Source organism: Terrapene carolina, unplaced genomic scaffold (assembly GCF_002925995.2).
Source record: "Terrapene carolina triunguis isolate 2854851 unplaced genomic scaffold, T_m_triunguis-2.0 Scaffold62, whole genome shotgun sequence".
In the NCBI taxonomy this organism is placed as follows: Eukaryota; Metazoa; Chordata; order Testudines; family Emydidae; genus Terrapene; species Terrapene triunguis.
Genome location: NW_020664413.1, coordinates 41,494,700 through 41,519,951, shown reverse-complemented (window position 1 = coordinate 41,519,951; position 25,252 = coordinate 41,494,700). Strand labels below are relative to the sequence as shown.

At 40.8% G+C, this 25,252-nt stretch overlaps 1 protein-coding gene across 2 annotated transcripts in view; it reads left to right on the top strand.

Moving 5' to 3' along the window:
* PDE11A (phosphodiesterase 11A) overlaps positions 1–25,252 on the top strand; it is a 226,632-nt gene that overhangs the window by 197,382 nt on the left and 3,998 nt on the right. For both annotated transcript variants that reach the window (XM_029910560.1, XM_026647595.1), the window contains 3 exons: positions 1,299–1,366; positions 5,101–5,171; positions 9,157–9,240. In XM_029910560.1, the coding sequence (XP_029766420.1) occupies positions 1,299–1,366; positions 5,101–5,171; positions 9,157–9,240 (223 nt within the window). The remainder of the gene's footprint in view (positions 1–1,298; positions 1,367–5,100; positions 5,172–9,156; positions 9,241–25,252) is intronic.

Here is a 25,252-nt window from a genome sequence, read left to right as displayed (position 1 = left end):
GGAGAAAGGACTCCTGGAGCAGTTTCTGTTTGAATCTACTTCTATCACAGCCCAGTTCCAAAAGCCAGCAGGGGAGAAGGAGTCATGAGTCCATCCTGCCTTGCTCCTCCCCCCACTCATCTTTCTTTCTCACTTCTCCCAACCCAATCAGATATTTCGTTTCCTTTTGCCCACTGATAAAGAGCAAAAGGGTTGAAAAGTTCTCAAACAAAATAACCCTCCACATTTTGGTTGATCTTCCACCTCAACCTGGACCCACCTCTCTCTCTCTTTAATGCCTCTTTCCCTGGCTGAATTTCCCTTTCCCCGCTTGCTCCTCAGTTAGGGACTTGCAAATGCACTGCACTCCATTGACCCCGAAGAGCTGCCAACTGGTGAAAGGTTTGCGGACAGCAATGTAACCTAGCAGGTTGGCCACATTCCGAGTGCCCACCTCAGCCAAGATCTCAGCAAAGACTGAGGAAGAAGGGCAAGGGCAGCTTGGGTTCAAGAGAGACAGATGTCATTTGTGCATGGACCTACACCCATAAGTGTGTTGACTTAACCTTTCTGAAAGTCCAGCTATTTCATTTTGGTGTTTGAGGGCTGAGGTATGGGCTATTTCCTATTTTTCCATAAAATTTCACCTGTCCCTAATTTTAGATTTGGGCAGTATATTAGATGCTTCATTTTCAGTGTCTGGGTTCTTCATGTAAGCATTATCATACTTTTATCTGCATCATGTACTGTACATAAATGTTTTCTACAGCTGAATAGTTCCTTCTAATGTGTACAAAACAGTTGTAGCCAGGTATTAAACTACAGTGAAGCAGTGTAGCCCTTATAAATCTTAATTTTTTATTGCAGATGAGCAGTAGAAACTGCTGAAACAGTGTCTGGAATGCCTCTCATGATGATTGGCTGCTGTAGCAAGAGAACCTCCTATAAGTAGACAGAGTAATCCAGTCTGTATGATTATATAATAACTCCCTTACTTACATCCTGCATTGTACAGTATAATTATCACCAGTTAAAGGTACAAATAGTAGCAAAATTAGTGATTTGTCTGTAGTGATACACATTTCTTTTCTAGCATACAATACATTTTCAATCTTATGCATTATCTATATTATATTAGACTTCATAGGTATAATGTGGATATAAAAATATGTTGATGGTTGAAATTTCAAACAGCGCTGCTATTCCTTCCAGAGGAAAAAGGTGCTAATTCTGACTTTTTATTTATGCATTCAGAGCAGATTTGTTTAGCAATAAAACAAAGGTTTAGTCAGTCTGTATTGTTCATTTCTGTTTTTCAGATCAATGCTAATGACAGCCTGTGACCTCGGAGCTGTGACCAAACCGTGGGAGATTTCAAGACAGGCAAGTCATGATTAATAGCAGGGCTGGGAAGAGGGGGGTATTAGCAGGACAATATTCCCAGGGTCCTGACTTACAAGGGAGCAAAACTGCAGTCAATTTACAACAGTATTAATGCAGTTAAAAAAAAAAAAAAAGTAGCAAAGGGTTTCTGCAAGGCATGGCTTATTGCACCATCTTTTCCTTTGCTTGATGCTGCTGAGGAATATTTAGGTACCTGAAGAGATCTTATTTTATATCCTCTCATCTATTAACCTTTTAACTCCATACCAAAAATGGACTTTTGGGGGGGGGGGGAGACCCCCCCCCCCCCCCTCCACATTGCAAACTTTTTTTCCTTTAGGTAAACCCAGAGTTACCCTTTACAATATACAAAATTCTATAGCCAATTGACAATAGCAGAATTTGTCCTAAATATGGAACACCAACAGGGACTGCCAATTGACACACATGTCCTAATGGATATAGGATATGCATTTTTTAGCATAATTAGCAGATTTCTTTATCTCAGCAGTGGCTTAACATTACAAGATGTAGTTTTAAAAGCCCTATTCAGCATTCCTTACTCAGAAAAAGAATTGCAGTGCTGAGTGTGGCCCTGAGAAATGTATAGAATACCTAGGCATTCATTAACATTTAGGTTTTGGGGAGACAAGCCACTATAGGATGAGACCGTCCTGTAGCTAGAAGGTTGGCTGGGTCAAGACTGGCCTCATCCAAGAGCCCTGACGGCCATCCATTCACCACTGCCAGAAATTTTCCTTGCCCGCCCTCCCCCCACCAGCCTCAATCACTGGCATAACCCATCTCCCCTACTATCAGTTCCCAACCTTATCTCAGTGAGTAACATGTAGGTAGAAGGCAGCTCATGTTGGGAGATGAAGCTTGGGATGAATATCCAGCAACAGAAGGCATCTAGGAGATGGGCCACTGACAGTGTAAAGTGGGTAAGTGGCATGAGTGAGTTTGATGGGACTAGTTAAAACACAGTGGACTGGAAGACAGAGGCTAGATGAGAAGAAGTAAAATGGAAAGAAGCCAATTTTCTTGGGGATGGACAAGGAGGGACTCTGGTTGGAAGGTGATAAGGTACTAAGGATGCATTACCTCAGTTGCAAACCTCCATCCTGTGTGATAAGGGTTTATCAACACAGCTGCAGTTCATGGTCTAGAGCAGGGGTGGCCAACCTGAGCCTGAGAAGGAGCCAGAATTTACCAATGTACATTGCTAAAGAGCCACAGTAATACGTCAGCAGCCCCCCGCCATGACCCCCCCCTCCCATTAGCTCCCCCGCGCCTCCCGCCCACCAACAGCCCTGCCGGACAGCGCCTCTCCGTCCCTCCCCACACCTGCTGATCAGCTGTTTTGTGGTCTGCAGGAGGCTCTGGGGAGGAGGGGGAGGGCATGGGAAGGGGTGGAGTGGGAGCAGGGCTTGTGGCAGAGCCAGGGGTTGAGCAGTGAGCTCCCCCTGGCACATTGGAGAGTTGGAGCCTGTAGCTCCAGCCCCGGAGTCAGTGCCTAAACAAGGAGTCGCATATTAACTTCTGAAGAGCCGCATGTGGCTCTGGAGCCTCAGGTTGGCCACCTCTGGTCTAGAGTGTTAGTGTAATTATTGAATAGGTATTTTTTTAAAGCAAAGAGTTGCATAGCTATTTGGTGTTTTGAATTCTGCTCTTGTGCTGTATTTAACATATGGGAAATATCTGGTATATATAATGTTAATGTTTCTCTCATATTTTAAAAAGCATTTTGGTATCCATCTCCTTCCAGAGCTCCTATTCCCCTGATGCAGTTTACAAGTAACACTGCAGGACAAAAATTTGAGGTCCCAAGACTCTTCAATCCCACCTCAGCTATGGCTGCAGCTCGTGGCATTACTCAGTTCCCCCTCCACCCCCATAACCCAATTAGCTTTTCCATTTCCTGTGGTATCAAAAGAGTCAGTTAGGATCTGCTTAGCACTTCTTGAATGAGTTTTGGGATATGGGAGATCAGTGGATGACCCTGGATTTCAGTACTGAAGTGTAAAACCAAACTATTTTTAATTAGGACTTACAAATGCTGCAGCTGAACCTTCCCTTGTGACCTAACTAACATGTATTTTGTATTAAAAATCCAGTCTAGGAGCATTAAGCATCATCAGATTGAGTTTTTCCAAGATAAAAGTAAATAGACACACTAATGAAGCCACAGAATGGGGAATCTGTTGACCCTCAACCTCACCTGGAGGAGGAGTCCTGAGAAGGGAGAGAGGTGAACAAAAATACATAAGTGGAAGGGACTAAAAAATAAGCACAAAGTACAAACACTCCAAAAGATTAGGAGAGGGACAAGACAAGACATACAAAAGGAGACAGACACAATGTTGAAGAGAGCAGGAGGAAAGGAGACAAGTACATATTGATTATTCATATAGAAGATACTTGTAAAGCCCATAATTGCTGTCAGGCTGTTAAATTATTGCAAAGCAAGGTGTATTAATCCATGATTTTATTCACATGATGGGGCTCCATATAGAAAAAGTCATTCCAAACTGTGAGATAAGATTCTGCAGGTAATTATTCTTAACTTAGCTGAAGATTTTAAATCATTTTATAATTTCAGTTCACATGCTTTCAATTGTGACTCATTAAGTTGTAGCAAATTTAAGATCTGATGATTGTTGATAGCCTGTACAAGTGACTGCATAGCAATCTTGCATTTCAATGTTAGAACAGGAAATTTAGAGTAATTCTGAGGTGCAAATTCTATCCTTAGTTCACCCTTGTGCGCCTTGATATTGCATATGAATGGTTTCTTATCAGTGTACCTCAGAAAAAGTAAGTAGCACAACAGGATGCGTTAAGAACAGAATGTCAGCTTGAGTTTCCAAGCTTTTTGTTATTTAGAAACACACCTTTATCTCAGTAGCTACATATTTGTGGGTGTGCATGACAGCAAGTACTTTTTAGTTAATGCTGCTGTTTATAGTAAAGTCACTTGCTGTCTGGGCTTTACTGGTTTCTTTAGGCTTCCAGTGTTTTCAAAAATAATCTTGTTTTGAATACTGCATCCTTCCAAGTAACACATACCATTGTCAAAAATGAAGGCAGCTTCATGGAGTCTGGCAAAAGAGTATAATACAGTTCCAAAAGTCAATGCCGCGATTCTTACATTTAATCAAATATGACAATTTTAATCAGTGTTCATATTTAAATGCTTAAGAGCTACAGTAATTAGAGTGGCATAGGATACATATAGTACAGAAAAACAAAACTGGGTGAAGTCAGTCTTAGGATTTCACATTAAGTTTAGCTAACACAATTTACCGATTAGCTTTGTTTCTCTAACAACTCAGAGTTTTTAGAGGCAGCAGTGGCAGCACCCAGAGTGCTCGTGTAGACTTTACAAAGTCTTTTTACAAAGATAGAATAGATGGTTATAAATTTTATATGCCCACATGGAACTATTCTCAAATGCATAAGTTACATGCTGCTCCAATTTGACTGATCATTGACAGGCATCAAAAGGAAATCAGAATGTTTTTGGAACATGACTACAGAGATATAGATATGAGTATACCTACAGTGTCCCATGACTGAGACCCAACCTCAGCAAGGTACTTAAGCATGTGCCTTACTGTAAGCACATGAATGGGACTACCCAGGAATTTATAATTAGGGGCCTTAAGCAATAAATGTGTGATTCTTACAAATAGCTAACATGAGCCTTAATCTTTAGTGTGATTATATTTTAGGCAGCTGAATTGGTAACCAGCGAGTTCTTTGAACAAGGAGACAGAGAGAGGTCTGAACTCAAGCTCACTCCTTCAGTAAGTTTATCATTACTTTTGAACTAGCTACCTGTGTGTGGCGGAGGAAAATTGTTTTCTGGTAATTGCTTTAATTCAGAGAAGCAAGTAGGTTTCATGAGAAGAAATACACAAGAGATATGGACAGCCTGCCACCGGAATCTGGTAGTGATATTTAGGGCCTGATCCAAAGGCCATTGAAATTAATGGAAAGACACCTCCCAATTACAGCTCTCCCCCGATATAACGCAACCCAATATAACATGAATTTGGATATAACGCGGTAAAGCAGTGCTCCCGGGGCGGGGGGAGGTGGATCAAAGCAAGTTCAATATAATGTGGTTTCACCTATAACGCGATAAGATTTTTCGGTTCCTGAGGACAGCGTTATATTGAGGTAGAGGTGTATTTCAATAAGGAGTAAGGGCTTGATTCAAAGCCTATGTGCTGTACATATCCCAAAGTTTACATTGTCAACTCATTTTACAACAGCACTGAGTACAATATCCAAGATGCAATATTCACACCAGAAGTCACATTACTAGAAAGCATAATTACTTCATTTGTGTTACAGTGTGACATTGCTGACATCAGTTTTATGTGATGTATCCCTGTACCCTTTGAGGAATCGTTTCTGTATGCCTACAAGTAACGTTACCACCATCATTATAGGGTAATTTGGGATGGTCTCTACATCATATACAGATCTAGATAAGACACGTGGAAAGGTATAAACTGCCAAAGGAAACTGCAAAGAGGAAAAGTGACCAAAAAACCCCACCCTATTAAAGATTTGCAGTGGGAGATAAAAGAGAGGACCTTCCCACTTAAATATCTTAAAAGCAGACTTATGGGGGGAGGGAAGATGAGACAGACAGTTAGGAGTTCCAGTTGAAGCCATTCAAGAATATAAAAACAGATTGGTCATCTTAATCTTCATATAATTCTGCATACAGCTGATACTTCAAGAAAATGGTCCAACCTACTCATATGAGTTGTCACTTTGATGCTGCTGTGTGGTAAGCACTCACTGGGCCAGATCCTCAGCTTGTATAAATCAGCATCGCTCTACTGAGGTCAATAGAGTTGCAACAATTTACACCAGTTGAGGATCTGACTCAGTGACTTTCGGTTACTGTGAGCTGATTCAGCATGGCTTACAACTTTGTACATTAAGCTAGAGGATCCTGAGAAGATAATGAATTTCTCTCCTGTAGTAGTTCTCTGTGTAGACCTTCCCAAATACATAAGTAAAAAAGTAGCTATGGTACAGGGGATTAGCAGTTAATCAGCCATGGCACTAACAATGTTGGTGCCTTGGACCAAATCTAGCCTGCAATAACTGAAAGTACCATTCCATATCATATGTATTTATATGCATTTCACATAATGCATATAGAAGTGAAAGCGTGCACCTCACACTAATGAAGTCCCACTGTAACAGAAAATAATTTTACTTTTAAAACACACTACTATCTTCAAATAGCAGGGAATTCTAATGCCTTGGAGTATTTCATGCAAATACCCTAGCATCAGCAATATTAAAAATGAATCCAGGCCATATCAGGAAGTGTGCATTTTGGTCAGATCATCGACATGGAGACTCCTTAATATAGTAGAACCCACCTCGCTGAAGTAGCAGGGCAAGGTGTAAGAACAGGATGTTGGGACCATGTGCACAGATATATACCTTAGCAGAGCTCCTGAGGGCTCTGGGAAAGCTGTATGCAGCAGCTTTAGAAAGAGGGGAAGGGGGATGTGTTGTTGTGCATGTCCTCAGGGCTTTCTTCCCAACACAGGGATGGCACTGAGGCTGTGGTGCCTACTCCAGCCAGTAAGATGGGGAATTCCCCACAATACGAGTCCACTCCTGCTCTAAGGCCTAAAAGAAAAATTCTACCCCTCCTCTTTACCCCATGGCATTCTCAGTTTCAAGACAAATTACTTGGGCTGGGGATGGGTTGAGGTTTGAGCCAATGTGAACTAATGAGAGTTGATTAAAAACAAATGAAAATTAAAAAAAAAATTAAAAAATGAAGTTAAATAAAACCCTGATGTTAAATAAAAGTACAGGTTTATTTTTAAAAATAAGCCTATTTAAAACAGTCTATATTAAAGGCCAAACTTACTGCATCTATTAAAGAAACAAGGTGGGGGAGGTAATATCTAACTATGTATGCTAAACTATGTTCAGTCTTTTATTTAGCTCTGACACTTAGTGCCTTTCCTAGACCTGAAGAGCTCTGTGTAGCTCAAAAACTTCTCTCACTCCCACCAACAGAAATTGGTCCAATAAAAGCTATTACCTCACCCACAGTATGTCTCTGATATCTTGAGACCAACATGGCTACAACTCTGCAAATATCTATTAAAGTTATTTAAATTAATTACAAACAATATTAAGTAGTACATGCATGCTGCCAACTTTCTTTAAAAGTCAACCCATATGATGGTGGAAGTCACCGGCTAAGCACCTGAAACCAGTTTGTTGAACTGCTAAACCAGCTTTTGATAGCAGTAGCCTCTTCTGCAGATGCAGAGAACAGATACCTTCTTCAGTTCAGTTTGTTCAACAAATTCAGTTCCATAACTAGTTCATTCAAAGTTAAGAAACCAACTGAGAGTTGAGGTAGGGGATGCGGGGGAGGAGGGAGAGGAGAAGAAGAAGAAGGAGGAGGAGGAAAGCTTGTTTTCCTCTTCCAATTTATTAATAAAAACTAGGTGAGAGAGGATAGAGGAGTTCTAAAATCTTGAACCATATGGTGACCAGAAATAATCACATGAATTCATGAACTACACACAATACTTCCTTTGTTAAAGGAAACAGTTTTAAATGGAAAACACGTTTTGATAATTTTTTTCTTGTGTATCCAGCATTTAAAGGTAGGTTTGTTCAATTAAAAAACAAAAACTGCTGGTTTTGTGCATTTTTAATTGCATTTGAATTTCCATCCAAGTAGAGCTTGCCACAAATCACATGTAAAAATGTAATCTGGTAAATTAAAAAAAAAAAAAAAAAAAAAAAGCCACACATCATTCTCCATTTTCTAATGTAATAGAAATGTAGAAATTAAACAACTGAATAAGTTTAAATTAATCTATATAATTGCTTTAATATATATACTGTATCTCCCTCATTAGCAAAAAGATGCTCCAAATTTAGCGTGAAGGCTATGTTTAGTTGGCTTTAATTGTTATCAACAATCAATCTCTCTTTAGGAAAAGAACTAAAAGTACAAATGCAGGACAATTAAAATCAATTATTTAAATCAAGGTTACCTCCTTGCTGATTTAAATCATGATTAAAAATCTGTGTTTTAATCTGCTTTGATTTAAATCAATCCACCTTGGAACTAATGATGGAGTACACAAAGTGTAAAGTCTGAGGGATAAGGGGCCAAAATCAGAGTGTTACTATTTGAATAATGGGAATTCCTAAAAAGCTACCGTAGTAGTCTCCAAAATGTTTAATGGTTCAGCCATAACACAGGTCACAACAAACAAACAAACAAACACACACACACTGCTCGTGAATCTAGAGAAGCTAGCTGGTCAGGAAGACAAAGTGGTATCCTCTGACTGTCCACACAAGGTAATTATCTTGGAGTAAGCTTACAAAACAGTCTACATGGAACAAAGAATGGGATTTTCAGAAATACCTACATTACTTAAGAGTCCAGGTTAAAATTTTCAAAATCCCACACAAAGTTCTACTCTCTCTTCTTTAAGTGAATTCTTGGATCCCATCTTCGGTTTCCACTAGGATATCATTAGATAAACAGTCAAATTCAACTTACAAATTTCATAAACAAAGCTGAAAATAAAAACAGTTGATTTTTCATGCTAGACAAAGGGCTAGGAAGACTAAACACCAATTACTGTTTCTGAAGTGTTCAGTTTGTAACAGTTTGACCATAGTTCCAAAGTGCTGGATAAAGCATCTGTAAAATATTCTATTTTAATAAAGCGTAACACTTTCTCCCCCCCCACCCCCTTCTCCATTCAGGCTATTTTTGATCGGAACAGGAAAGATGAACTACCCAGGTTGCAGTTGGAATGGATTGATAGCATCTGCATGCCTCTGTATCAGGTATTTTTTTTTACTTCTACAATTGTAGAATCAGAACACTGGTCCTGCATCTCCGAGAGAAAGAGGTAGCTTATAGAACAGCCTTAGAAGCGGTCTGAATCTTTAAATCACTGCATTTATTCATGAAACGCCTTTAACTTGCTTCCTTCTTCAACTTTACTCAAAATTCTAAGTTGAAAACAGAAAATTTTAAATTTACTGAAGATTAGATGATTGTTGTACAGTAAATATCATTTCTCTTTAAAATTTAAAAGCTTCAAGGATCTTTTTCCATCATTCTGCCTGACATATGAGACAACATCAACATTATACCAGGGCTATACTGTGCAAAATGGTTTATTCAATGGATAATTCTGACTCAGCATTGTGTGTATGTGTATATATATATATATATCTCCAGACCTGAACAGCTGTGGCCCAAGGGAAAACACAGGGCTGAATTATTCCACTCCAGTTCTGGCTCTTCTCCAAGCTCAGAGTGTCTGATAGAAGCTTTGGAGGGGCATTCCAGGCCAGGGCCTCTGAAATCACTGGAGATGTGGCCCTTATTTCAGCAAGTACCTTATGTTGTCTAACCCATAATGTGCTCCTTTGATCAGGCACCCAGAGATTAACTTGTGTTCCTAGTACAAATCAGATGCATATAAAATAGCTATGTTAGGGGCTGCACATGAGCAGAATCTTCCAGTTTAATCCAGACATTTAAAGCCAGGAGGTACCTCTGCATGCAAGTGGAGGTACAAGCAAGCCTTGAATATAGAGGACACTTCATAAACAGTAAATGGGCTAGAACAAACAGATCCAGAATTTTGCCCACATGGAACATGCAGTTCACTATTTTAGTTCTGTTTTTAATACAAGGCACAGCTATACAGTAATGCTTTACAATCTCAACCACAAGTCACTGAGTCAACACCTTTGACACCTCCTTGTCAGCCAAACTCAGCAACAAACCCTTCACTCTGTCTCAGGCTAGCCTCCCATGGAAGTCAGAGGGAATTTTGCCTGAATAAAGACTGCAGGATTTGGCCATCAGTGCACAATATATGGGGAACAGATACATTAGAAAATTAATATCTAATGAGGCATTAAAGGGGGACTTTCTGTATGTTACCAGAATGGCCAACTATTCACTTTGAAATCTGTGCAAGAGTTGTGCTCTCCTCCTGCACAGCCTTGTGCTCCCAGAATTCCCTGTGACTTCAACAGGCATTTGAGTGTACACGGAATGAAGGACGGGCGTTTAATAGCAGTTCCAGTCTGTTCAGACTAACTCCATTGCTCAGACATGTAATTGTGTGATTTAGCTCTTATCCATAAGAAGAATATTGTTTTAGGAATTTGTCTTCTAATTATGAGCCACATGTCACTAGTAGCTGCTAAAGCAGAGGGGAAAAGTGGAGGCACATGAGCAGGCAGCTTCCAAATAAGTGAAAAATGGGCATTAACAAAACAGTCTTTACAATTAGCAATCCTACCTTTATATAAAGATAAGTTCTCTTTCAATGTCCATTTCCCCCCTTATTTATTTTTGCTAGTCTTATTTTCCCAAACATGACAACCTCATTAGGAATCCAAATTCTTATGCCAGAAGTCATGATTTATTTGTGACAGTGTCTTTAATCAGAAAGAGTACAATAAAGCAGGGTGGGCAGAGAATCAAAGCAGCCTCTGTGTGAGTAGACTAGATCTGAACACTAAAGCACTGGTTAGTTAGCTCCATCCTAGCAGGAGATCTGTGGGGAATATATTCACATCTGATTCCCCTCTTTTCTGCTGTCTTTGCATCATGCTGTGCAGCTATTAGCCTGCTGCTCAACTTAAAAAAGAGAGACACCATCAAACCTTGAAGTCATTGCAGCACCAGCCTTAGGGGTAAACAGAAAACTTGATGTCACAGTATCACAGTGTGAGCTACCCTCTTGAATATAAAGCCAAGTTTTAATTTCCATATCCAACTTAATCAAACCTCCATATACTCATCGCATCACTGATGCGCAAAGGCACTGTAAATTCTCTGTTTACAGATAGTAAGAAACCTTTTTTAGGGCTGCACTATATGCACCACAAATATTTCAAGTTCAGGGGTTTTTACTCTTCCATATACATTTCTCTTTTAATTTTAACCTTTGTAACAAATTGTACGTATCATGGGATACAAAAGTCCCAGTTATAGATACATCCAAGACTTGTGAATGAAGCATGAAGAGGTGGAGTATTGGTGGACAATAAGAATTAACAAAACCTGAGCAATGCTTATATAATGCACTGGCATATAGTTTAGAAGTTAATGGTTTGAATAAGTGTAGAATTTTATATCTAGTATTGCCATTTTGGTATAACATTAATCCAAACAATAATCAAGGATACATGCCTGTAGCCATTTCCCCACTGAAGTCAGAGGGGAGTTTGGGTTTAGTAAGACCTGCAGTAAAAGGCCTGCAAATCATGCTGATTAACTTCAGATAAATGTAATAATGCTATTGTACATTCCTCCAAAGCGTCAGTTAAAGGAAACCAAAATGAGAAAGAAAAAGCAGAAACAGACACTTCCAAAGTCCTAAATCTGAAGGTTTTTTGTATCAATTATTAAAAATGTAAACAGACAAGCCCACTCACCAGGTCTAGCTCCTGCTAATGTAGCCCTCCCCTTGATCCTTAGGCTGCTCTAAATTATTATGGTGGCTAGGGCCATCCCTAATGGATCTCTTCACTAGTCAAGGGTTGCTGGAGTGCAATGCATTTTCAGCTCTCTTCCCTCATGTTCTCAACCTGCCCAGTAATGCCCCCTCTGCTGTTGCACTGCAGAGGCCAGTTTCAGTCACCTATAAGTGTTTTTCTTATGAGGGTGTTGTTGGCTGCCTTTGACTTTCCCATGATCCAAGAGATCAAAGACCAGGAGTAATCAACCTAAATTAGCTACTGCAAAAGTGTGTAAAACTGCAGTTAGCTATGACCTTTCAGAGGAGGCCCCATAGAGATTAAATTACTTTTCTGCCCTAAATACATTGGTTGCTTCCAATAAGCAGGGGGGGGGGGAAGAGAAGGGAAGAGGAATACTGGAGCCAATGGGTGAGGAAACTAACATTGAAATAATACCTTGAACTTCATTTAGCAAGGCCTTAACCCATATGAATCAATTTCTCCTGCAGTGAACTCGATTTCAATCAAATATCTGTTGTTTGATAAGAATTTATAACAGCATCCCTCTAGAATTAGCATATACATGTGTGGTTATATAATGACAGAACATAAATCTGAAGTATGTTTTTCTATATCATTTTGTATATCATTTTCCAAAACTTTAAATGAGAGATGTCTACCATATAGGTGTGCTCAATTTAGATTCTTAAGAGTATTGTATTAATTACCCAAGCTGTTTGGACCCATCATTAGTTTAATATCTCCATTCAGTGAATAAGACTGATGGCTGTTTTTATTGGGGACAGGGACTGTCTTTTAGGACTTCCAGAAAGAGTGTGCAATTTTGTATTCTTAATTTGTGATTGTGGAACAAGTCAGGTGTATGTGTACTCATATTGGCACTGAGATACATAACTGAATATGCAAACATCAAAGTTGTTTATGCCAATAAGGCACACAAGCACAGTAACATTTTTGCACATGCAGTCGTGCAATAACCCAGTTTAATAATACAAAGAAAAACTAACAAGTTTGAATTTGTCTTTAGAAAGCATTAAAAGAAATCAAAATATTTCAAAGTTGGTTATATGGGCATTTTAAAATTTTTTTGGTTATTTAGTTTAATTGTTAGCCAGTGTTGTTTTAAGTTATAAAATTTGAGAGATTTGAAACTTTCCAATTCCAGTGCTTGTAGTAATCAACTTTGATTCTTTCCTCCTTCTGTGCATCATATGGTTGTGAAGATAAGAGCTTCCTGATTCTTTATTCTTTATTATATTTAAGATGCTATAACTTTACTGAATTTACTCCTCTTTATAACTAGATGTAATGATCAGTGTCATATAAAATATTCTGATTGCTAGAGTTTTGTTTTGAGTTACAGTACATCTATCTATTTCAAAATTGGAGCATTTGAATAATTTGAGACTTTCCTTATGCTTTAATGCCCAATGTTTATTCTTCATTAAGAATTACCATGGGAAGCACTCAAATAGAAAAATAGGTGATCAAACTTAGTAGCTTAATTTAGTAATTCCAAAAACTTAGTTTTTTCCTTGTAGAATATTTCAAGCCCCCTGATACAGGCTCAGTATCAAGTATAAATAATAGTAGTATTGCCTCCACGGTTTTGGCTAGGACACTCTTCAGAAGAGGAGAGAAACAGATTTGTCTAAAGCAGAAAAATCTAGGGCATCACACTGAACATGAAGTGACTGTGTGTGCTAACTATTAGATGCGCTCACAGCATGTGGAAGAGCACTTGGGGTGCAGTTTTACAGTTCCAGTAGATATTGGACACACATGTACACAGTTTTCCCTGTAACTAGAATAACTCAGCATTTGTGAAGCATTTAAGACAGATTTATTTGCATTTCACAGATCTTGAGGCACTAAAAGCCTCCATGCAAGTCGTGTTCAAGTTTCAACAGCACAAGGATCGTCTTCTAGACTGTGGTTGCATTTTGCATGCACCTAGGGCAGGGTTGACCTTAAAGCTTTGATTTCCCTAACTAAGACTAGCTTACAGCCCTCCATATGAGGCGCAGATATAGAAAAATATAAATCTGATCAGATATCTTCACAAACATTAAGGATTTGACTTCAAACAAAAGATGCTAACACAAATCCCCCTGCTGCTCACTGCACTGTTGGGCTGAGACAGTAACATCATGAATAGCAAGGCCTAAGGTCAAACTCTGCTTCTGTGTGTATAAATACATAGTCAAGTAGTCAGTGACAAAGGGACAGCAGCTATTTTACATTTAAGGGAGATGTCTTTGTGGAAGATAAAGAAGTCCACAACTGCATGCTTCTACCTTGGCACCGGGGATGGCTGCTTATTTCAGTTTTAGTCAAGACTCTTTTGGGTGCCAGAAGCTGCAAAGTTTAATGCTCAAAAGAAATTAATTTCTACATCTCCATGAAAAAAAACATTTTGGGGGGGGGGGGGGGGGGAGGAGAATCTGTCTGTTCCACCAAACATTTTCTGTGTTTTAGACTTCATGTTGAGGGACAATAAGAGTCCCTGCTTCTTTATCCGACAGTATTCTTACACACACACCAAGGAAGAAATCAGGTTGCTTCCTCCATGTACTTTGATATATATCCCTATCTTGCTAATCCTCATTAAACAGCAGATCATCTCTGACCCTGTAATTACACGGTCTATGGAGTAATGTCTATAAAATGATGTCACTACTACAACCCTCTAACTTATTCAGTTCATATTCAAAAGCAGATCAAAGGCAAAGGCTTTTAGCAGTAGTAATGCGTCTGTGACCCACAGGGAGAACAGACAGAAATCCCCAAAGATTACAGCACCATAGAAGGGAGGACTCACCACTACAGCACCCCCTCACAGCTGGGCATAGCATAGCAGTGCTGTCCTGTGTTGTACCATCTGGCCTGCTGCTTCTTTTGACATGGTCCTCCAGTCAAGTCACTTTAAAATCTCTCTCCTTCCAGGAGAATAGAAATAAACGTCCAATCTCTCCATCTGAGCCCAGTGGCCCATACATCCTTTTACTCGGGGCTCTCAAAAGTCTGTATCCCTTTTTGTCAGGATCTTTATGCCATCTTCCACAGTGGCTAGTAAGGGAACACAGACCCACCCTCTACATGGGATTCCAGTCCAGAGACCCTAAGACAGGTAGTCAAGGGTTACTGCACCAGACTTCTTCCTACCCAGCCTTGCCACTCATCCTGCAAGAACCTTCCTGTTCCCTACAGGTCTCTTTACTCCCTACTAAAGTAACTACAGAGGTTCTCCCTGTAGCCCCCTTCTGGTCTAACCTTCCCCTGTTTATCCAGCCCCTCCCCAGCTGGGTTTCATCATTAATTAGGCCTACCACAGCCTCCAGATGCAAGCAGTATTGGCCTCCCTAGTCCACATTCACCTTTTCATCACCTGTGTGGGGTAGGCATCCCATCATAGGCAAACACTTTTTAAATGACTTGGACCAAAAGTTTAAGTTACTATTATAACTATAAGGGGGTGCAGAGTGACCTTTCATTATTCCATTAGAGCAAGACAAAATAAAGGGAGTTTGGCCCACATCCACAAAAGGTACTTAGACACTTAAATCCCAGTTTTAGGCATGCTAAGTGGCTTCTGCATTGGGTCCCATTGAAGCAGCAGCACTTACAACTTTTAGCTCAGTGGTCAGAACATTCACCTGCGCTGAGGGAGCCCTGGGTTGGTTTAGCCCCTTCTGCCTGAGGGGAACAAAGGATTTGAACATGGGTCTCCCACCTCTCAGGAGAGTGCTGTAACCACTGGGTAAAGTTATAATGTAAGCATAGGTACTTGCACCACCCCCATATATGATGCACTGGGGAACATGTAGGGTCAGAGAGCCTGGCTGGGGAGGTGGCAGCAGCCTGCCCTCTCCACTCCCCGCCCAGGCCTGGCTGCTGGGAGCAGGGGCTGAACAAGACAGAGTTCCCTCCTCCCAGCATATGTCCAGCTTGCTCAGCCCCTGTCCACAGCAGCTGGGCCCAGGCAGGGAGCAGAGGTGGTGGGCGACTTTCTCAGGCAGCTACCAAACTGCACAGAGGCAACAACCTGGAGCAGCCACCCACAGCCAACGTGAGAAGCAGCAGCTTCCCATCCTCCCTGCCTGGGCTCGGCTGCCAGGGAAAGCGGCTGAGCGAGCCAGAAACGTGTCGGGGGAAGACGAAGCGGGAGAAAGACAGAGCCCTTCCCTGCCGCAGATAACTCTGATGGGGTGAAGAGAGCACGGTGGTCCCCAGGCTGGGTGCAGGGCCAGGGGTCACTTGGGGAAGGCAGCGGGAGCAGGTTCTCTGGCCTCTGCGCAGCTGGAGGTAGGGGCATTGCCCATACCCTGCGCCTCCCCTCCTGAGGTGTCCGCAAGCTCGAGAGAAACACTGGTGCTGAGAGTCGCCCCAGGGCTAGGCTGGCCCCTGCTGGGCCCAGAGGCACATACTCTCCAGTCCTGTGGCCCCAGCCCCCTATGAGCCGACGGGATTGGTTGCCCTGACTCAGGGAGGTGGGGCTGGAAGTTCCTCCCAGAGGCAACACTTGGGGCTATCATGTGCTCTCCCCTTTTACATTGTGTCCCCCAGTATTAGCAGGCATGAGTCATCTATGCCCATCCCATTAACTTCTCTGGCAGTTGTGTGTGGATTGAGGCAGGCACCTAACACATTCTCACAAGAAATGACTTAGGCACCTAAGTCACCTGGGTCCCAGAGAGGGGTTCCTGGCTGTGGATTGCTAGTAGAGATAAGCACCTGCCTGCAGCCCACACTCAGCACCTATATATGAGAAGGGCGGGGCTTATGGCACCCCCCCTCTCATCAGCATCGCTCATTAGCTCGTTGAGGTGGCTCCTTGCCTAGCATGTTGGCTTTTGTGGATCACATTCTGAGCTGCCGATTTATCACCACACATGGTACAGGGAGCCTTGACACCTAACTCAGGCTTTGAGGATTGCAGTGTTGTTCCTGTGATTTTTCCAGGTACCCAGAAGTTAGTCATTGCAACACACGAGTCCCTCTGTAGATCCAGGCTTTTGTGCCCTTCACAAGAAGGGAAGCTTAAGGATCACACACATGGTACTAAATCCTGATTCAACCTTTACTCAGCTACAATCCCCACTGAATTCAGTGAAAGTTTTGATGCGAGAAAAATTGAATTCAGGATTTGGATATCACCTGCTAAAGTGTGCTTCTGCCCAGAATTTATTGTATGGGATGATTTAAAAGAAGTTTGCAAATATAGGGCCAAGTCTTGAATTCCTTACTAAGGTAAAATCTAAAACTGGTTGTATGCAGCCAAAACTGTGTTCATGAACATACATTTAAATTCCAACCAGCGTTTTGGTTCAAATCATGTTTCTGTTTCTTATACTCATGAACATGTGTGTGTGAAGGGTTTTTTGTTTGTATGAATGTTTCTTTGTACACCTACCCACATTTGCTAGTGACAAAGGCTAGTTGTACATAGAGGAGAGTGCTCACTATTTTTGTTAGGGTTTTTTTCCTACTTAAAAAGGTTCAATCATCCAATTAGTGAGGAAAAACACTCCCATGTGACTTAGTCAGCCAGGTAAACCTCACAAATAGTGAATAGCCTACAGTCACAGTTTGGGAACAATCCATTGTCTGAAATGTGCTCACAATTTTTTAAAAAGCGAATGAATGAATGAAAATCAAAACCTGTTTGTAAACAGAAAAAGGGATAGATCCTTCAGAAAATGTATATAAATGAATAATTTGATCAATGCTGACCAATTTTCATTTAAGTTAGTTTTGCCTAAGTACAGGCTTCTGAACTGGATTATTCCCTAGTGAAGGCTGAAAAGGATATCTTTCTAAAATTTTGGATAGGTGCTAGAGAATACCACAGAGAACTGGGCATTTGGAAGCATTCGTTTGTGACAGTTAAGTTGAGCATGGACATTGAAAGATAATGTGTCCGTGCTTTCTGAGAGAGGCTGCCTGACACAGATGATTAAGGCATATAGTCTCAGCATGCAGTATGTGACACAATATAGACAAGGTCTGGCATAGATGGTGGCAGATTAAGTGACGGTTTCATTTTCTGCTGCGAATGTTGACATCCATGGGGCACTGCTGCTAAAACCTTTCAAGGCAGAGCAGCAGCTGCAGCAATGTCTGCTATGCTCACAGAAAAGTCTGCCTCAGGAAAAACTAGATCTGGCTAATTACACTATGTGGCTATGCCAGAGGGTTTGGTAGCTAGGGATCAAGTTGGGGGTAGGGGCTTCCACAGGGAAAGGGGGCTTCTGTGGTTCTTAAACAGGAGCAGAAGTACATGGTTCAGCTTCAGAGTCTTTTTGTTGGAGAGGTTGCCTAGGAATATTTCTACCAGCGACGAACCCAAACCAGATCAGCCAGTCCAACATCCCTTGAATTTTCAGGAAGTTCAGGTTCACATCTGATTTTTAAGGCTCTGGTTCATTTTACAAGTTCTAGTAGTGGAATGGACATTGTTGGAGTATCTTCCCAACCTCATTCTCCTAAGCTAAGAATAATATGTTTATTTCTACTGTTTCAATTCTGGTGGATAGAGAAGAGTGAAGGAATGCAGTTCAGGATCAACATGGAGCACTATAGACGGGAAACCAGAAAAAAATAATCAAAGGAGTAAGTTGACAGGCACTTCCCCAGTTAAGGGATGCATTGTGAACAATGACTATGGGAAGTATGGTGCCAGAGGCACAATTTTTGAAGGGTCTGGGGCAAAACTGGTGAAGAAGAGTTGCCTGCCCAACACTGTATCCATCTACACTGTTATGCATCAACTCTGGTGTCTAAGAATTTACAAATTTTTATTACAACTGACACAAAAAGATCTCAGTATCTCTCTCTGTCTTTCCTTCCCCCAGTCTCTTAGGTGGTATTTTGTTGTAAATATGTGATTTTAGTGGGGTTATTGAAGGAAAACTGGATCAAAGAAGTGGCACGTTACTCTGCCACTGATCATGTGGGAATATTCAAGCTTTCACAGACCATCTGGAGGAGGGAGAGACAGTACACTCAGCCCTTCAAGGGACGGAATGCTTCATGTTGCTCCTCAAGCAACAATATAGTCAACAGAGCAGTGTTATTTACAGGCCACAAAGGAAACCCCATCCACTCCTCTGCTGGAATGACAAGTCAATAACAGTTTTTGAGAGAATGACTGAATAGGTGAAAGAATATTGGGTGAAATGAAGTCACTGGGAGATCTGCCATTGACTTCAGTGGAGCCAGATTTCACACATTGAGTTCAGAGGCTTTTCAACATCACCTAAAAAAAAAAAGGTGGTGAACTATTTGTGCAATTACACAATTTTCAGATAAGACGACGACAGAATTAGCTGGCCACTACACGGAAAAGGAATGAGTGGTGAATGAAGACGCATATTCAGAGCAAAGGAAATGGATTGAAAAGTTGGCAAATAAGGTAGAAAAGACAACCAACAGAGTGAGTACAGCAAATCTGAAAGAAGATAAATGGATAATTTAACAGCCATTCAGTTTTCAAGAAAGACAAAGAACAAACTATATTGCATCAGAAAAGGACTAGAAATGATGATGGATGAAACACTTTTAAGCGTTGAACTCAACAGAATCACAGTTACCTGCAGAATTCCCCAGCTGAGGATAAATTTAAAGACCCTAAATAAGGATATGACACTGATATGGATTAACGAGTTTTTCAAAATCTATTTAACGGCAAGGCAGAAGACATTGATCGCTCCTCAAAACAAATGTTGAAAGGAAAGGGGTAGAGTCATCTCATATTTTGCCCAAACTGTTAAAATATGTGGGATCAAGAGCAAAACCAGGAATTGCAGAACCAAATAAAACATTACGTTGGTATTCCATCTTCTCATGGGAAAAGGAATATACTGATTCCTTGGTTTTATTAAGTTATTATGAACAGATGGACTAGCAGTTTGCCTAGAAACTGTAGCAACACATCAATTGAGCTATTTCAATAGATTTCCAATCTCTCAGTCACATTTCTTCACTTAGACAACAATTTTGACTCTGATCAGAGTACTCTTTGCTACAAAGCACTTACATGTATAATATACTTTTTCTTTATTATAGCATATGGGTCATTTTTATCAATAAAAAAGTTTGTTTTATGAATCCATCCAGCCATAACTTTATTAGAAACGGATATTGCAGCATTATTTTTCATAGTGTACAGAATGTTTTGCTATCACCAGAAGGAAACTTTAATAACTGTTCAATGCAGAGGATGTTGAATATATTTTGTGTGCCATATCACCCCTCCTCAGTTTGCTCCTGCACCATTGGGGGTCTCTACATCCAGGTGGATTCATTCCCTAGGGAGGGCAGGCACTGTGTTCTTCACTGCCCTCCTTTGGAAGTTTCATTGGAGATAGCAGCTGTAAATTATATTGGTAGGCTCCAGAAAACTTCACTGGCAGAAGTCTCGAAGGAACACAATGATTAAGTGCATCTTCTAGCTGCGCTAGCCACACACCTTCACAGCCAGGAATTTGGGGGCTGTGCTTGTCCCTGGTGGGCTACCCATCATGGGGAGAGTGCAGTCTTTTTCTACAACTGCAGCCTCCTCTTGTGGTGCACTTAACTCTTTTGGAGTTTTAAATCTGGATCTGACAACAGAAGCTGAAACAAAACAAAAGCATAAACAAAGCAAAGTTCTCACACAACTTCATAAAGAGGCTTCTGGAAGCTATTCAAACTGTTGTCCTTCATCTTCTGTAGCAAGGCTCCAGAAAACAGACTTCTTTTAGCAAGAGAGATTTGTTTATCAGTACTAGCATGTATGTAGAGATAGCAAACCAAGGGATGATTTTGGTTTTGCAGAACATCTTCTGTCAGACTAAAGCTGTGGGGGCTCAACTGTAGGTCCCACTTTCCTCTGACTTCAAAATATTCAAGGAGTTTCAGATAAATGGTTCACCTTTGGCCCATGTATTCTTTTATGAAAGCCACATCAGCAAAACTTGGGGTCCAGTTCAGCTCCGTTGTGACCCCATCGACTTTAGTGGAGCATCACATACTTCTACCTCATCTGAATTTCTCTCTATGGCTTCCTGGTCGCTAACTCTCCCTTCCAAAATCAGGAAGTTCCTACACAATAAAAATGAGTAATTAGAAATCAGTGGATTCCAAAGCAGAGTAAACACTGAGACATATAACATTCTGACATGCTCAAAATAAAACAGAAATTTTGTGCTCTTATTGCATAGCTTGCTTTATAAATATTAGACCTGCAGCCATACTTCCTTGGGCTGCAATCTTGTCAAAGCTGATACATTAAACAAGGTCAGAACTGGTCAATATTTGGATAGGAGCCTCCAATGAAAATCCTGGGACCTGCAGAAAATGGTAATTGTGATTCAGTAGGTGCCATTCTTTCCCTGACTCAGTTTGGCTTTTGGTGAGATGCTGAGTTTGATTTACACAGCATATTGGACTACCTGAGAGAGGTCTTCTCTCCCAAGCCACACTGCTCTGGGGACCCTTAAGGAAACAGTCATCCTGAGATTTAAACTGTCTGTTAGCTAAGTGCTCTTAGCAGAGGCTCCCCAACTCTGGAACTTACCTCACTAGTCTGACAGAGCTAATTTATTAACTGTTGGAGCACAGGGCAAGACCCCATCTCATACCATAGGCTTATGCCTGCAGTGGCATGATTGGATGTAGGGCTCCAGCGGAATGCTTATTTGGGCAAATGTATTTTTCCTTTGCAAGCTGTGTTTTATTAAATAATGTCCATGTGCCAGGAATTCATGTTTGGAATTTTAGTAGTAAAGGACACAAACAGTTTAGTACGTTCTTTTAGCAGCAACTTCTATGATAGAAAACTCAGCACCCTTGCTGGTAACTTTGTCACCAGGAGACATTCCTTAAACACACTGACTGAGCTGCTGTCAAAGACCACAATGGTCCTGGTTCAATGCTCACCTAGTCTATATGGATATTGAACACAGGATAGATTCTGATCCTTTACTCATGCTGACTAGCATCTTCCTCCATGAGTAGCCCCATTGATGTAGTCAGCAGGGATTAGATCTTCAGAGCATGAGGGTGCCATTATTACACAGCACAGAACACCACACTAAGGGTATGTCTGTACTGCAATGAGAGGTGTGATTGCACAGGTGTGGGTATACCTGCACTAACTTTAATTAAACTAGTACGGCAAAAATAGCAGTGAAAATGGAATGGCACTTGCCTGCCACGGCCCTGGCTACACACTTGCATTGCCAGCCCACACTGAAGCCTGTCATCCATGTCTTCACTGCTAGCATAGGAGAACTTACTCAAGCTGCACTCACACCTCCACTTGCAGTGCAGGCATACCCTAATCTTTACTCCACCTCTGTAAGGTAGGCAAGATTTACTATCCACATTTTACAGATGGGGGAAATGGGGCAGCGGGGTTCATTAACCTGTCCTAGGCTGCAGAGGGAGTCAGTGTCAGCCAGGATAAAAAGTCAAGAAATCCTGTCCCTCGGTTCTCCGCTCAGACTACTTGACTATATGCACCAGTTAGTAACAGGCAACGTTTGTAACAGCTGCAGCACAGTCTGTTAAAGCCAGTAGTATGCCAGTCAAAAACGTATCTAATCTTACCCTCTTTGATCCCAGGCACGCAACACTGTTTGCCATCCTCCCATTGATATCTTCCTGTTTGCCTTCATAGCCTTAACTCTGCCCTATTATGCATATGCATTATCACAAAGCATTATGACAGCTTCCATGACACAGTCACACACTATTTTTCAAGTAATAGAAGTCTTTGTCAGACTTTTTTTCTTACACCTTTGTCAGCTGCATCCTATAAAATGAACAGTGAATATATAGAGCTCCTGCCTCATTCACTATGCATCTTTTACATGAACTTTCCTTCTCTCTTTGTGTGGCCTATGCAGTGTAACAAAAAGATACTACAACTAAGGGAAAAAATTGTGCGATACAGTACCATTTGAGAAACAGTATTTAATCATATATTTAAAATCTGCAATATATAGACACAGAGGGGAAGAGATATATTTATACATGCCAACTTCACTCATATTTCCTAATTTTTGAGTGCCTCCTAGATAGCCAACATGAATGTTTTCTTAACATTTTTGTAACGGAAGATGGAGACAAACAGCATTTACACTGGCTAGGATAACTTTATAAATACTAATCTTGTGGCCCAATCCTGCACCTGTTATTCATGTGACTAGACAACCCCATTGACATCAGTAGGCCTACTGGTGTGCCTACAGGTTTCAGGTTGGAAGTTAGAGGTGGAAACCCCTTGCCAGTGTTGGATTCTCCTCATGCTTCAGAGCATAAGCTGATCACCAGCTGGGGGTCATAGAGAAATTTTCCTAAGGTACAAAGACGAACACAATAACAGGTGCATTATTGGTGGTTTGTGACTTTTTCTGAAGCATCCAATTTCATGCAGCTGTTGGGGACCAATCCTTTGTCAATGGAAATTTGCATCAGTAGGAGCTAGACTGGATTTTATGAATATGGACACCAAATTAACTAGATGTTAATGGCAGTTCCTATGAGGAATGGCAGTTCCTATGAGGAATAAATGGCATGGCAGTTCCTATGAGGAATAAATGAAAGAGAAGCGTTGCATGAAGAAACAGTACTTCAAGGGATTTTCATTCAGTAAAATGGAAAGTAAATTGTAGAACAAAGAGCCAGAGGTGTATAACCCTGATTGGGCTAGAGCCAAATAAACTTAAATAGCTTTAAGAATTAATTGGTGAATTAATTCAGGTCATGGACAAGTGGTATGAATGTAATGCAGTAAATGTGCAAGAACCTGCCAGGGAGGAGAGAAATGTGTTGCTTTTGAGATAATTTCCCAGAAGCTTCATAAAAGAAAAGTGATTAGAGGAATTTAATAAGTAAAACAGGGCCAGAAATATAGTAATCAAATGAGTTTTTAATTACATCTCAGGCACAAATAAAATCCAGTTTGTGTAGTTTGTATCAGAAAAATCCTAGTGAAATGCTTTGGTTACTGGAAAAAATAAAAGAAAAGCTAATTTCCATTGAAATTATAGTAGTAGGTTTAATTAAGAGTAGATCAAAATAAAGGGGTCTCAAAGCCAAACTATACAATACAGAAGCAGTGTTTTAAACATCAAGTCGATGTCTGAATAAAGACATTTTATATACTCTGTGCAAAATCAGCACTGTGGAGCATTTCTAACAAAGGGTAGCTTGATAAATGTGTAACACAAGCTAATGTTTTTTAAGATTACACTCCATATTCTGTAACTATTTAACAGAATTAATTGCTTGTGATGTAATAAGACTAAAAATCAAAGATCTGGTTTATTCTTTGTGAAATATTTCTTTTAATTTATATTACCCAATTTTAATATCCTTAGGTAATGTTAAGGAGTACGTGAAGTATCCTAAAAGTATCCTCATCCTTGTTATTTAGTCTGTAAATCCCTGAGTTACTAGCCCTGTTAATATACACTTAAATCCAAATTTACGAGCAATCTATATCTCCACATTGGGAATCAAAAAGATGTTCACAGCTCACAAAATATGTTGATTAACTTGTGATTCAAAAAGTATGGTTGGATCCATTCTTAGTACAGCTAGGGCCAATACCGTTTTCCCTTTTAGGAGCTAGGAGCAGGATTTCGTCCTTTAGGCTTAGCTTGGTCCATGTTAACATACCCATGGGGACAGTGGAAACCCCAAGCAGAGGTACTGCACAGTACTTGTGGCAGCAGAATATCTTGGCCATGTATAATACCAGCAACTCCACCTTCATCAACCAGTATGAAGCCACCACTGCACTACCTTTGGTTTGCTACAGATAAGGATATTGACTGTGCAGCAGGCTGGGAAATGGACTGGACTAGGGCCACAGAAAGCAAAGAACAGACCTGCCTTGGTTCTAGGACCCCCTTATCACCCATACTGTACAAGCTACAGGCATTCAGAGCAGACATGCTGGCTTAGAAGTGTTATTCTGACCAGGAGCAACAGACCTTGCACAACAGCAGGCCAGTACAGAGTCTGCCAGGAACTGAAGAACCACTATGAGGCAGTGCCACGTGTGCCCTAGTTCCCAGTCTCCTACATCTCCTTTAAATTCACTGTAGGCAGATATACATTATCAGTGTAAATATCTATGGCATGGGCAATGTGTAGATCGTTCTGTGCTTTCAGGTCACGAGGTCTGACTGCAGAATGCTCTATTTCTGCCTCACGACAGTTCAAGAGTGGTGATTTAAAAAAAATATTTTATCAAAAATGTGCATTCATTTTCATCAAAATTTTGAAAATTCAAGACATTTCTGCCAGCTCTAGCCCTGTCTGTTGATGTACATCTGTGCAAGCATTGCCCTCG